The sequence below is a fragment of the Gavialis gangeticus genome, unplaced genomic scaffold (genome assembly GCF_001723915.1).
Source record: "Gavialis gangeticus isolate Ggan-Ray unplaced genomic scaffold, GavGan_comp1, whole genome shotgun sequence".
Lineage (NCBI taxonomy): Eukaryota > Metazoa > Chordata > Crocodylia > Gavialidae > Gavialis > Gavialis gangeticus.
Genome location: NW_017728980.1, coordinates 13302826 through 13315281, shown reverse-complemented (window position 1 = coordinate 13315281; position 12456 = coordinate 13302826). Strand labels below are relative to the sequence as shown.

The window sequence follows — 12456 nt, the reverse complement described above, 5'->3', positions numbered from 1 at the left end:
CTAAAAACATCTTTAAAAAGATTTGCTAACAAAAAAGATACAAGGAGGCAAGATTTTATAGGTACACGCATATGCATGTGCATTTCTGTAAAATGTTGATTGCTTAGGGGGTTCTTTTCCCGGGAATTTTAAACATTCATGCTTCTAAGAAGTCTATATTTAAATTAAAGCAGCTAATGCATCCCTGTCACAGATCCTAGTCCAAGGTAACACAGCAAAAGTGAATAGCATACACCAACTACACTTAGGAGCTCAAAGTGCTTTTGAGCCGGTATGAGAGCTGAATCTCCTATGTCAGGTCAGGATCACTATACATATACCTTACACTGATAAGAAGCTAAGCAGACATCAAGTTATTGGGCCCAGGTCTTACACTATTAGAAAGCTTTCTTGATTATGGATCAATGCTGATCTTAGTTATTCCAGGGGAAATATGGAATAACTGAGTGAAAACCTTAAGGGTCTATGAAGCTGTTGAAAAAGCTCAGGAAAGAAATAGGAAAAAATCCCATTGCTTTAGGAATTTAAAACTAATCTTTAGAAAAAGCACTAGCAAATGTTCGGGAGGGAAGGATATTTCCATGAGCAGGAGAGAAGGGCTTTTCGATAAGACCGATCAAACTTTTTCCATGGAAAAAATGGCAAATCGCATTTTGACTATAATAATGGGGTTTTTTTCTGGGAAGTTTTGTCTTTTCCTCAAACGCACCTGATTTTGAAAACCAGCCAACTGAAGGTGCCACCAACATTTGTTTGCAGGTCTTTTTGGTTGAACATTTTGGGGTTTTGATCAAGGTTAAAGAGACAAACCCACTTCAGCCATTCAGTCTTTCCTACCTCTAACTTTGGTCTGTTTTTGAAACGCATGATATTGGAACCAGGAGGTTTAAGCATATGTGACTTGGGAGTCTTAGAGCCAGATCATAATTTGCAGGAAGGCTCCTTGACCTTTCTCTAGCAGGATCTCCAAATTAAGGCCTCTGAGTGATTCCAGTGCCATGGAAAGGGGCCCCAGAGAATATGAATATCAAGCCCTTGGCTTTCATAAGTAATCACCTTAATGGAGCAAACTCTGGACACCTGAAAGAACGCGCTCAGGATGCCAATGGCAATCCAGGGCTTTGGACACATTAGAGGGGAAAGGGAAGACTGAACAGCAACAGGTTTACAAACCATCTATGCAGCTTGGGACACTCTTCACGCTACAAGAGATGTATATAAATTGCAATGATGAGTTAAGTGTGTGCCTAGGAGAAACCATAAATGTATGACTGAAGCAAACCTTAACTCCTAACAGGACTGCCAAGCATGACTTAGTATGTGCAGAGCAATTGTCAGTGCCCTAGGATTAGCTGGTTGGCTTCTGCAGCAAGACGGATGGGTTGGTTTTTGTTATAAGGGGATTTCTACTTGCTTGGGGAGCAGGCGAGGTGTGCTGCATAGCCAGGGAAGAGAGAGCAGCGTGTGATGTAACAGGAGGGCCCTGCTCTGGGATCCTGAAGACTTGGGATCCTGACAGCCACTGCCTGGTCCTGTGTCCTTGCAGCAGCCTCCCTGTGCCTCAGTTTTCCCTTCTGTAAAAGGGGAATAGTGACACTTCCCTGCTGTTCTGGGCTGACAAGGTTGGATTGGAAAGTGGGGAACCAGGATCTTATTCCTAGATTTGGCTGCTGCATTGCTAGACAGTCAGGGGCAAACTGCCTCAGTACCCCCCCTGTAACATGATGCTCACCTCCTTTGCGAGGCACTTGATGGAGGGTGCCACATAAGAGCTAGGCGGTGTTGTTATTGCTATGCCTTCGCTATAGTCTTAGCACATTAGATAATATCCTGCTGTGGGACCGAGCAGACTTCATTTGCCTTTATACCATATCAGCATCAAACATAGGGCTGATTCCGTTATACCATTAGCATCAAACATAGCATGCGAAAGGACAGGCCAATTTTTATCAAATGATTCACTGTAGCAAAACACAGTGCTGTGATATTACACGGGTCTCTTAAGTCCCCGATTCTTGTTACAAATTAAGGCCCCAGGCCTGCAGATACTCACCCTCCTCCTTGGCTTTACTCACACAAGTAAGTCCTGCTGCAGCCAGCTGGTTTACTCAGCCAGCCAGAGTTGTGCAGAGGCTTAAGTCATGCAAGATTAGGGCTGATCTCATTTATCTGCTGCAAGATAAGGGCCGACCCCTGAAACCCTTTGTCACGTAGACAGCCCCGCTGGTTTCCATGAACCAGACCTGTCCCCGAGACATTAAAAACCTGAAGGGAAAATAAGCTTCTACGAGAATAAGATGTTCTATTCGAAGAGTCTAATAGACTCTTATTACCATCTTCAAGTAAATTAAGTCATATCACAGAATAATGATGGCTCAGTCATTCTCCAGGAACACTGCATTGTGAGGGAAGGAAGCATCCTAACTTGTACTTAGGGAGGCTGAACTATTAGTCAATGCTGTTAAACTACTGAGCTGTTGCCCACATAGTGATGTAAGGCACCAGTCCTGTCCTTACTGTTTAGATCTGCCCAGACAGCACATAATGTACCTGTTCCTTTTTTTCCTCTCTGTCGCTGCTGGTTTGATTAAACGCGGGTGACAGCAACATTTGAACTCTTGGAAAGTTTCGAGGATGAAACTCACCCGTTTCCATACTGAGCGCTGCTGTATGTCCTCCTTTTCAGATTCTGCGAGGGCTCTGGAAGTGAATCTGCATGAGCTTTCCAGGTGAGACTGAAGTCAATGTTCATTCTACGCCGACGGAGTCCTTTTGGAGCCTGCCAGGAATGTATTTTTCACAATTTAGTGATGTCTCTGAAATAGCCTGCTTGGGATTTGTTTAAATGCAAATCTTTGGATGTCTGTTTCACTGCAATTTGCATGGTCAGTGCAGGTCCTTCTCAAAGGTTCTTTCTCTTGACTGAAAAGGCAATTCATGGGTGAAAATGGAATTTCTTTTATGGAGAGAGCAAAAGTCCTCTAACACAAAAGACTGATGAGTTGTTCAGTAATCAGGTGGCTTCAGACATCAGAAAGAGTAAGGGATAGGGCGGAAGAAAGGGTGTCTACAGGCCTCAAGCTGGCATCTTGGCCTCACGGTGCTGGGCGCTCTGCAGACAAACAACAAATCAACATCCTGTGCCCTCAGGATCTAAGAAGCTAAGCTGGCTGTTAAAAATAAAACTAAATCTTGAGGAGGTTCCCCATGAAGTCAGTGGTGAATAGGGTCCCTTGGAGGAAGTGGGTGACACTACCAGTTAACTTCACAAAAGCCACCAAGCACGGTACTGACTTTATCAATAGCCGGCAGGACCAGATGCAATATGGTGCTCCACAAGTGAATATCCACGTGGCTTGACCAGCCCTCATTCTGCTGGATCCTCTTTTCATAGCTCCATCTGGAAGGCCTTCATCTGGTTCTCTGAGATCTGCAAGTATCTTTCTACTAATACAGGTTCGGTCTCTTGCTGGTCGTCACTAGACTCCTTGCAGATGGCAATGCACTCTGAGAAACTCGGTGCCTGCCGTCCCTGGACTAAGCAGCAGAGTGAACTGTATTTATGCTTAGCCCTTGGGTCAGAAACTTGCCCCAGTTAAGCAGCTGGCAGATCATTTTTGTGTGATGCAGGAACCTCAGCACAGAAATAGGTAGAAGAAAGAATGGAATGAGGAACATCTGTAGCACTTGGTCTGGAAGAAGTGCAGATTAGTGCTCAGCCACTTGCCTATGATGGGACTCTTTTTACACCTGTGAAATGCTGCTCTTATATACTTCATAATCAAATGCTTCATTTCTTGTGGACTCTGTTGGCTGCTCCAGAGTGTTGTTAGGCTAAATCTGTCATTCATTTGAATTCCTGGAGCTCTTGGCGATGTTACACTGGGGATGAATTTGGCCTGTCATGTGTGCAGCCAGCATAACTGGGGAAGGGAGTTTATTTTTCCAAAATATCTTTAATTTTATTTTGAAGGGGGGGGGGGGGAAGCAGAGTGGTTGGCAGTGGCTGCCAGGAGAAAGAAAAGCAGGTGAGAGAAGGGCTGAAATAACAGGGTTAAATCACAGGTCCTGGTGCATTTAACCTGCTCTAGCCTGGTGATACCTTGCATGCCCCAAGAAAGCAAGGAGAGAGGAATTGAACCAAAGTGGTTAGAAACCAAAGGGGAGGGGCAGCTTCCCAAATGGGAGGCTTCATACCCTTCCTGGATATTGGAGTCTCTGATAGACCTCTTTTCTCCGTCCTTCATGTAAGGGAGATCCTCAGCTCACCCCATACAGACTGTTCTCCCCATCCACAAGTTTCTTGTGGTTCGATCGCTGATGAATATTCTCTGTCTCCCTTTTCACCTCCAAATTCACTTCCGCAGAAGCTACTGCTGTTGCCTTTATCTCAATAGACTCCACAGGCAGGACACAGGAATCCGTGCCCCCATCATCCTAAGCACTGGGCTGACACTTCAACAAGGAGACCGGTCCCTGGGGCAGGGAGAAGAGAACCTAGGTTGATGACCAGCAGCAACAGGTGGGATAGTGAAGCCAGGCCAGGGTAGGAGGTCACAGTAAAAGCCTCATGTTTCTGCATCCTAAGTTGTCACAGCTTTCCACAGGTCAATCCATTGTCAGGCCCCCGCGCCAGCTCTGTCTGCTTCCAGCTCAAACTTATTTGCTTGGTTTACTACCACTTTGCAGACCCAGGGCAAATCTTTGTCCCAGGAGTATCGGCAGCAGTGCAGCTAGGATTGCTCTCCCTGTATTGCTGAAAATGTCTATCCCTCTGCATGCCTTTTTTATCGATGGAAAATAATTGCATTAAAGCCCTTGAGACCTGGAACTGCTCTGTCTCCTGAACACAGGAAATAATTAGCCAGAGATGAAATCCAACCGCAACCAATGCTTTTCCTACAGCAGACCAAGCTCTTAACATGCACCTGCCTTTCCAATTACATAGGGATGAAAATTTCTGTGCAGTCTGTTGAATTTAACTATGCATCTTCCATGAAGTTTAATTTGTGGAATCAGGATGCGTGATAGGATATAGCTATACAGCCAGCTGTGTATTGACCCATCGCCATAACAGGCCACATTTTATCCAACTGCATTTGATTTTGACTTGTATTTGCTACCTGGCTAACCTCACTGCCCTGTTTCCTAACACAAGGTGTTAGACGCGCAACTGTAAGAACGAGTGTTGATATGTGTCATTCAAATTTTGGTTTTAAATCCCTCACCTTGCTGCTAAATAAGGGGATATTTGTTGTTTATTGTTAAGTGTTATCACAAAACACTGTGTATTGCTATATAACGCTATCTCGGAACATGCAACATAAAGCTGATACTTAATTTGCTGTGTTTGACCAGGACCTCCAGCTGTCACTATTGTGATTGTAATCTTATAGGATGCTGGGGGGTTACATGTTTATACAACAATCAGTGTTTACCCTGAGCACATGGGTGACTGACTCTGCATTTCAGTTGGTATAATATATTGCAGAGTTTCACACTTCTGCAAGCTTCGCTGTGAAAAGCAGCTGCCGTGTGAATTCTCATTAGATGCTGAACACTTGGGCCCTGATTTGGCAGATATTAATGCACCCATTTAGTTTTAAGCATGTGTGTTCATCCCATTGATGTATAAAGGCCTACTGTGAAAAGCTGGTTTATTTTTTCTCAAGCAGGGTACTATCAATAATACCCCTCGTCCCCCCGCTCAATCCAGCAACACACCAAAGCATGTGGTTAACTTCAAGCTGATTAGTAGTGTAATTGAAATCAATAGGTTTTCCTGGTTTGGGTCATATATGAACAAATAATTAGTTCTAGTATTAAGAGGGAAGCAAAATGTTTTTAAAAATATACATGGAAAAATGCTGCCAAAGCCAGGACATACAAATTTCCACCCCCACACCCCAAGCTTTTAAGACCACTTTCCCTGGAAAATTTGTGACTAAGAGGTTTCCTTCAATAATAAGTATCTTTCCATTGTGGGACTGTGCACCTCTTTGTTGTTGTTACTCAGAAACACCAGGACTACTGCCGTCGATACCATCTTTAAGAAAACCACAGTATTGAAGCTTTTATATCCTGGTCCTGAATTCATTATTCAGTGGGGGATTTCGCTCTTTGTGTTGGGGGGGGTGGGGGGAGAAAACAGTAGTAATTAGAGGGACTCTGTAAAGAGAGAGAAGAACAGAGGAAAGAAAAGAGATTCAAATTATGGTCTGTAAATGTTTACAGTGTTCTTTATTCGATTATCTGATGATTCCATTTATTAAGCATTTCAGGGCACCAGGAAAAAAAAACATCCAAGCAAGAAGCCCTTATCACCTTTCTGTCTCATTAATAATGACTATGTTATACACACATACATCAACCAGAGAATAGAAATCATTGTTTGCAAGGAAGATATTATAGGAAGGTTTCAAAGTCCCCGTGTTTCGCGTCTGTTTTCACAGCAAAATTGCTGTTTGTACGCACTGACTTGGAACTTCTGCCTCTTATTTGCCTAGTGTTATTTGCATGAGTTTTCACATTGTCATTCATGATGTTGAACGTGAAGGAAATGAACCCAATACGAGCTCTCTTGTGACTTTGGGGGGACAAACACACACAGCAAGAATAGCAATGAGCTTGCCATTACCCAGGTCACCCAGGCTCAAAGACCATTTCTATCTGAATTGCCAGGGATGCAACAGGAGCGCCAACCCGAAACCTAACAAACAACGAAACTTAAATCGGGGGGAGGAAGGGTTCGAGCTCGGCAACATTTCCTGTGCCAGGTGCAAGGTATTGGTACGTCTCTGCTCCACCCTATGTCCGGTCTCAATTTTTGGAAGTGAGACAAATACATTTGGGCGCAGACAGATTGGGTGGAAAAGATGATCAGCGCTCACGACGTGCAGGATCAGGTGTTAGCAACTCCATCGAACAATCAGACGAGCTGTTCCCCCGGCGGGGGGACGATCCGGCAGGGGTTAGGGGCAAGCCTGAGACCAGATACAAGGGGCAGGAAGTGCTCCCACGGAGCTGCAGGATTGGGGGACGGATGATATCCCTTCGAGACGGGATCGGCGAGTGCTGACAGGCCGAGGCGGGAGCGGGGCTGGACGAGAGCTCCCAGTGAGGGGCCCATGCACAACCCCGGCCCCTTGCTGCCTGCCACTCTTTGGGCCCTGACCCCCGTGAGGTCAAAGGGCAGCACACGGAACCTGACCCCACAGCTCCAAGGCCCCTGCACTGATGGGGTCAAAGGTCCCTTAGATTAAGGGGGCAACGAGGTCAAAGGTCACCCCCCTTGCCTTGTTCCTCCCCACTTCCGGTGCCACTTGGCCGGAACCATGATGCCCGCCCAGTTCCCGCCCGGACACTGCTCAGCGGCGCACCCCGCACAGCTTCTTCCCTCGCGTTGATTGGCTGGCGGGCGTGGCGGAAGTGTGCGGCTTTCCGCGCTCCGGCGTGCCGCCCCCCCGGGGACGCCGAAAGGTCCGGGCCGGGAACATGGCGCCGGGGCGGCGCGAGGCGCTGGTGCTGCAGTGCGAGTGGGGCGGCTGCAGCCACGTGGCCGCCGCCATGGAGCCCTTCTGCGCCCACGTCTCCGAGCACCTGCAGCAGCAGCAGGAGCTCCGCGCCCAGCGAGGCGACGGCGACCCCCTGGGTGAGCCCCGGATTGCCCTGTGCCCCGGCGGGGGGAGGGGTTAGGGGGGAGCCGTGCTCTGATTGAGATGCGGCCCCTGACAGACCCGGGGCACGTGTCCGTGTCCCGTTTGCGTTGCAGAAGAATACACGTGCCTGTGGCAGGAGTGCGGCTTCTGCTCGCCGGAGAGCTTGGCCGACCTGATCCGCCACGTCTACTTCCACTGCTACCACACAAAGCTAAAGCAGTGGGGGCTGCAGGCCTTGCAGAGCCAGCCGGACTTGAGCCACTGCCAGCTGGATTTCCAGAGCCGCAACATCGTGCCAGAGATCCAGGAAAATTTCCAGTGCCTGTGGGAGTACTGCGAGGTGAGGGCCGCTCGCGGCACTGCTCGGGGCTGAGTGCGGGGCAGCCGGTCGGCGCTTCGTCATCTGGCAAGCGCGGCACGCGTGGCCACGTCTCGATCGGAGCAAGGTCTCTGGACGAGGCGAGGGAGAGTCCCCCGGAGCTCTGTCAAACGAGGACTCGTCCACGCTAACGGTTATTTGTTTGTCTGCCCCCCAACTCCCTCTTGCCCCGTAGAGGTCATTCGATAACCCGGAGTGGTTCTACCGGCACGTGGAGGATCACAGCTTCTGCTTGGATTATAAGGTCGCTGGGAAGGAGAACCACGTGGTGGCGTGTGGCTGGAAAGGTACCCGACAGCCACGTGAGAGCTCTTGGGGGAGAGGGTGAAAGGGGGTTGGGAAGCAAATGACAGCAAAAGCTGCGTTAACTGGCACTTTGTTAGCTGGAAAAGTCTATTAACCGGCAACCCAGGGATGCGGCCAAAGCGGAACCGGCAGTACCACTTCCGGGGAACTTCCTGTTTTGCTGCCGTGAGCCAAGTTTTTCTTTGCCACTTCTACAGCTTGGGGCAAAGCAGCCTGCATGGGGGGTCCCCCTCCCTGTCCCCTGGCACACTGTCGGGCGGTGCATATTTGATTAACCGGCATCCCCCGTTCCCGGGGGATGCCAGATAACAGAGCTTTTACTGTATATCTAATGATTTACACCGGTTTAGGGGTTTCTGAATGCCCCTGCATCAGGCCCTGCTTCATTCATTGCTCACCCTCCTGTACAGCAGCGTACGCCAAGCTCAGCTTGGGCAGACTTGACATGAAGCTGTTTTAAAACCCAGGCTCAGGGAGATTAACATCGGGTGGGCCTGTGCAGCCATTTCATCTGTCTGTTGCCATGCTGGTCTAGCGGAGCTAAAGTGCTGTAATGCTTTAAGGCCACGATGCCAGTGCTTATTGAGGAAATAGCTGTGCTGGCTCTCATTCTTGTGACTGCCTTTGCTACCTGTGTGTCCTGTAGGATAGTGGCTGCAAGCTGGGTCAAGCCTCAGGATACTGTCTACAGTGCATCTTTTATTAGCCTCTATGGGTAGTGACAACCTGTCGCACAGTGGAATAGCAAACTGGAGGCTTCCCTGGGGTGGACCTGGCTGGTTTCAAGGCGCTTTTCTTTGTGCTGCCGGCAGCGTTTCAGTGCTCCTGGGTCTCTGCCATGGCTCTGACCAGCATCTGTTCTTCCTCTTGCATTCAGACTGTGACTGCACTTTCAAGGGGCGCTGCAAGCTGCGGGAGCACCTGCGCAGCCACACGCAGGAGAAGGTGGTGGCGTGTCCAACTTGTGGGGGGATGTTTGCCAACAACACCAAATTCTTTGACCACATCCGCCGGCAGACTACCCTGGACCGTGAGTACAGGGGGTGACCCTGGGCTGTGAGTTGGGGCAGGGGGTGCTGAGGCTGGGCCTGGAGCCAGAAGCGAGAGGGATTTGTTAGTTTCTGCATTTTTATTCCCAGCTTCCACATCTCTTGTTCCCAGTTACTAGAGGCAGTAAGGTTGTTTTGGAGCTCAGTGCTTCCTAATTTGTGCATGTGGCAGCCCAAGGAATGCTGTGATGGTGCTGGAAGGCACATCAGTGGCTGCAGCTGTCTGTCTTGGCCACTAGTTACTGCCTCAGATCTCATTTATCACTCTTTCTCCCCCTCCCCATTACAGAGCAGAGGTTTCAGTGCTCTCATTGCTCCAAGAGGTTTGCCACTGAGAGGCTGCTTCGTGATCACATGAGGCACCATGGTGAGTGACATCCTCCCCTGCCCCGTCGTTGAGCATGTTCCCTTCCCTGGCCCATGATAACAGCTCCCTCGGTCCCTCTCTTTCAGTTAACCATTACAAGTGTCCTCTCTGTGATATGACCTGCCCGCTGCCCTCTTCCCTGCGCAACCACATGCGCTTCCGCCACAGCGAGGAACGTCCCTTCAAGTGTGACAACTGTGACTACAGGTGGGCTGCAGGAAGGAGTCCTTCGCAGGGGGGTGGTGGCAGAACAGGGCCTGCTTGGTTGCTTGGCTTCATTCTCTTCTGTCCTTTCAGCTGCAAGAATTTAATTGGTCTGAGGAAACACCTTGACACACACAGCAAAGAGCCGGCCTATCGCTGCGAGTTCGAGGGCTGCAGCTTCTCCGCTCGCTCCCTGTGTTCCATCAAGCTGCACTACCGCAAGGTCCATGAGGTGGGAGGCACCCCAGGGCTCTGCCACTCTCAGTTGGGGCTTCTCTGGAAGGTTGGGAGGCCCTGAGCAAATCCTGGGAGTCCCTCATGCTAGGCCCTGTACATGGAAAGAAACAATATGTGCACATGAAGAGAGGGTAATGCAATCATCCCCTCTATGCATAGGGAGAAACTGAGGCCCAGGGTGTATCTACATTGTAGCCTCAGTGCACCCTGGGGGGGAATCCCCAGGTCCACTCGGCCCTGAGACTGCTAGACACTGCCCTTGAGAGGGCCCTGGGGGGTGGGCAGGGCGTGCTGTGGAGTGTCCCTGCCCGAGAGCTCTGGGGACACTGGAGACCTGCCCTAAGGTACCTACCTAAGAGTCAGGCCCCAATCACCTGTGAGGCTCTTGGTCTGCGCAGCTCATCTCCCCAGGCTTGGGTCCGTGTGTTCACATGCAGTACCTGCTAGCACATAGCTGCTCCTTTGTCCCGGCTGTCCCCCCTCATCCCCCACACAGCAGGGCTGATGACTTCAGCAGCTCTGGTGCTGGATGGGCCGGTTTGGGGCCTCTGGGGACTGTGGAGTTTTCTCTGTCGTTTCATTCTGGTGTTTCATCTCTTCAGAACTCTGTTCTTGGGCTGAGAACAGGGAAGCGCTCCCCGCCAGGGACTGGTGCCGGGAACAGCAGCAACTCTTAAGTGCTAAAGATTTTTTTTTTTACCAAGCAGCAAGCGCGGTACGGGTAAACAGACAGATGCTTCCTGAAAGAGCTCTCAGCCAAGGGCATGGAGAGCTAAAACCAGCAATGGAGGCAATACTGTCTGCTGCGTGATTCTCCACAGGTCCCTGGGGTATGTGGGAGGCCTCTCTTTGCCAGTGCCGTCTGTTGCCCTGGCCTTACCTTTCCATGCTTGCATGGCAGTACTGTGCTTCTAGCCTGGACAGTGGGGTCTGCTGGGGAGCAGGTGGAAGAGTCGCCTGTTGAATGGGAGCACCCGGGGCCGCTGGCTGGGAGCTGTGACTGTAACATCCTTCCTTCCTTCCCACCCCTCTGCAGGGTGACTCAGAGCCCCGGTATAAGTGCCATGTCTGTGACAAATGCTTCACGCGGGGCAACAACCTCACCGTGCACCTCCGGAAAAAGCATCAGTTCAAGTGGCCCTCGGGCCACCCTCGCTTCAGGTACTAGAACTCTGGCCCCCCTTCTCCCTTCCTTTTGCTCCATATCACTAGACTTCAGGGCTGGGCTGGAAATGCAGGGTCTACAGGCTGGGGTCAGAGAGGCAACTGATGTGCTAGATTTGACATTCCTGGCAAGGCTTCCCCTGTTGCGCCCTCACATTGAACCAGGAACAGCCTGGTGTAGGGGCTTGCCCATGGTCCAGGCTGCAGCATTACTTCCTGGGGAGGGGGAGGAGTGAGCAGCCCCTGCTGATGCCTGAGTGACCCCATCAGGTGTGTTGGCATGCAGGGCTGTGCCCCAAGTAAATGCTCCTTCTGCTGGCTGCATTGGTCCTGCTTGCCAGCTCTACTGTCCCTCCGTCTGGCCCATCAGGTACAAGGAGCATGAGGATGGCTACATGCGGTTGCAGCTGGTGCGCTATGAGAGCGTGGAGCTGACTGAGCAGCTGTTGAAGGAGCAGGAGAAGCAGGGCGAGGCACTGGATGGCGCTGGCGAGTGCATGGTCCTGCCCGAGGACGAGAGCAACCTGCAGGTGATCATCGTGGAACCACCTGTGGAGGCTTCCCTGGAGGAAGCCAACAACGTGGCCACGCCGCTGCCCCTGCTGTATGCTGTGGCCTGCCCTGGGACAACACAGCCAGGTGCCTTGCTGAAGCAAGAGCCCAGCACCCCCTCTGACACTATTATCCATGTCATGAACCAGACCAATGAGCATGGGGAGAGTGAAACAGTGTTCTATGTCATGGCTAGCACGTACCCTGAGGAGTGGGCAGGTGCGCCCGGCGGCCTCACCGAGGAGCCGGAGGAGAATGTCATGGACCGGCTGCAGAAGACAGCAGAGGAACTGGGCATACAGATAGTGTGAGGTCACCTCCCTGCGCTTGGCTTCAGGGAGCCCCGGGGGACCTTGCCACCTCAGGTGGGGCTGGCATAGATTTGAGCCTGTGGCATCGCCAGGTTGGGACCCTTGGACGTTGTCCAAACTCTGCTTAACACCAGAGCTGAGGGGGATGGCACTGCCTATGGGAGTCCCAGAACCTGCTTTCCTCCCGGGAGTTGTGGCCAGCTCCCTTTGCTGTGCTGTCCAGCTGCAC

General features: G+C 50.7%; 1 protein-coding gene across 2 annotated transcripts; it reads left to right on the top strand.

The window, feature by feature from the left end:
* The first annotated feature begins 7476 nt into the window (after positions 1–7476).
* HINFP (histone H4 transcription factor) lies at positions 7477–12449 on the top strand. 2 transcript variants are annotated; one of them, XM_019510385.1, is made up of 9 exons: positions 7477–7651; positions 7772–7998; positions 8213–8324; positions 9221–9373; positions 9682–9759; positions 9846–9966; positions 10057–10195; positions 11237–11361; positions 11735–12449. In XM_019510385.1, the coding sequence occupies exons 1-9, from the start codon at positions 7495–7497 to the stop codon at positions 12225–12227; spliced, it is 1605 nt and encodes a 534-aa protein (XP_019365930.1). In that variant the 5' UTR covers positions 7477–7494; the 3' UTR covers positions 12228–12449. The 2 variants fall into 2 exon arrangements, with proteins under 2 accessions (XP_019365930.1, XP_019365937.1); XM_019510392.1 differs by lacking the exons at positions 7477–7651; positions 8213–8324 and having other exon boundaries at positions 7703–7998.
* The last annotated feature ends 7 nt before the right edge of the window (positions 12450–12456 follow it).

Excerpts from the sequence above, each read along its gene's own strand:
- HINFP (XM_019510385.1), top strand. The coding sequence starts at position 7,495 with ATGGCGCCGGGGCGGCGCGAGGCGCTGGTGCTGCAGTGCGAGTGGGGC. Across the intron at positions 7,652-7,771 it reads AGGCGACGGCGACCCCCTGG|AAGAATACACGTGCCTGTGG; the intron begins GTGAGCCCCGGA and ends TTTGCGTTGCAG. Across the intron at positions 9,760-9,845 it reads TGATCACATGAGGCACCATG|TTAACCATTACAAGTGTCCT; the intron begins GTGAGTGACATC and ends CCTCTCTTTCAG.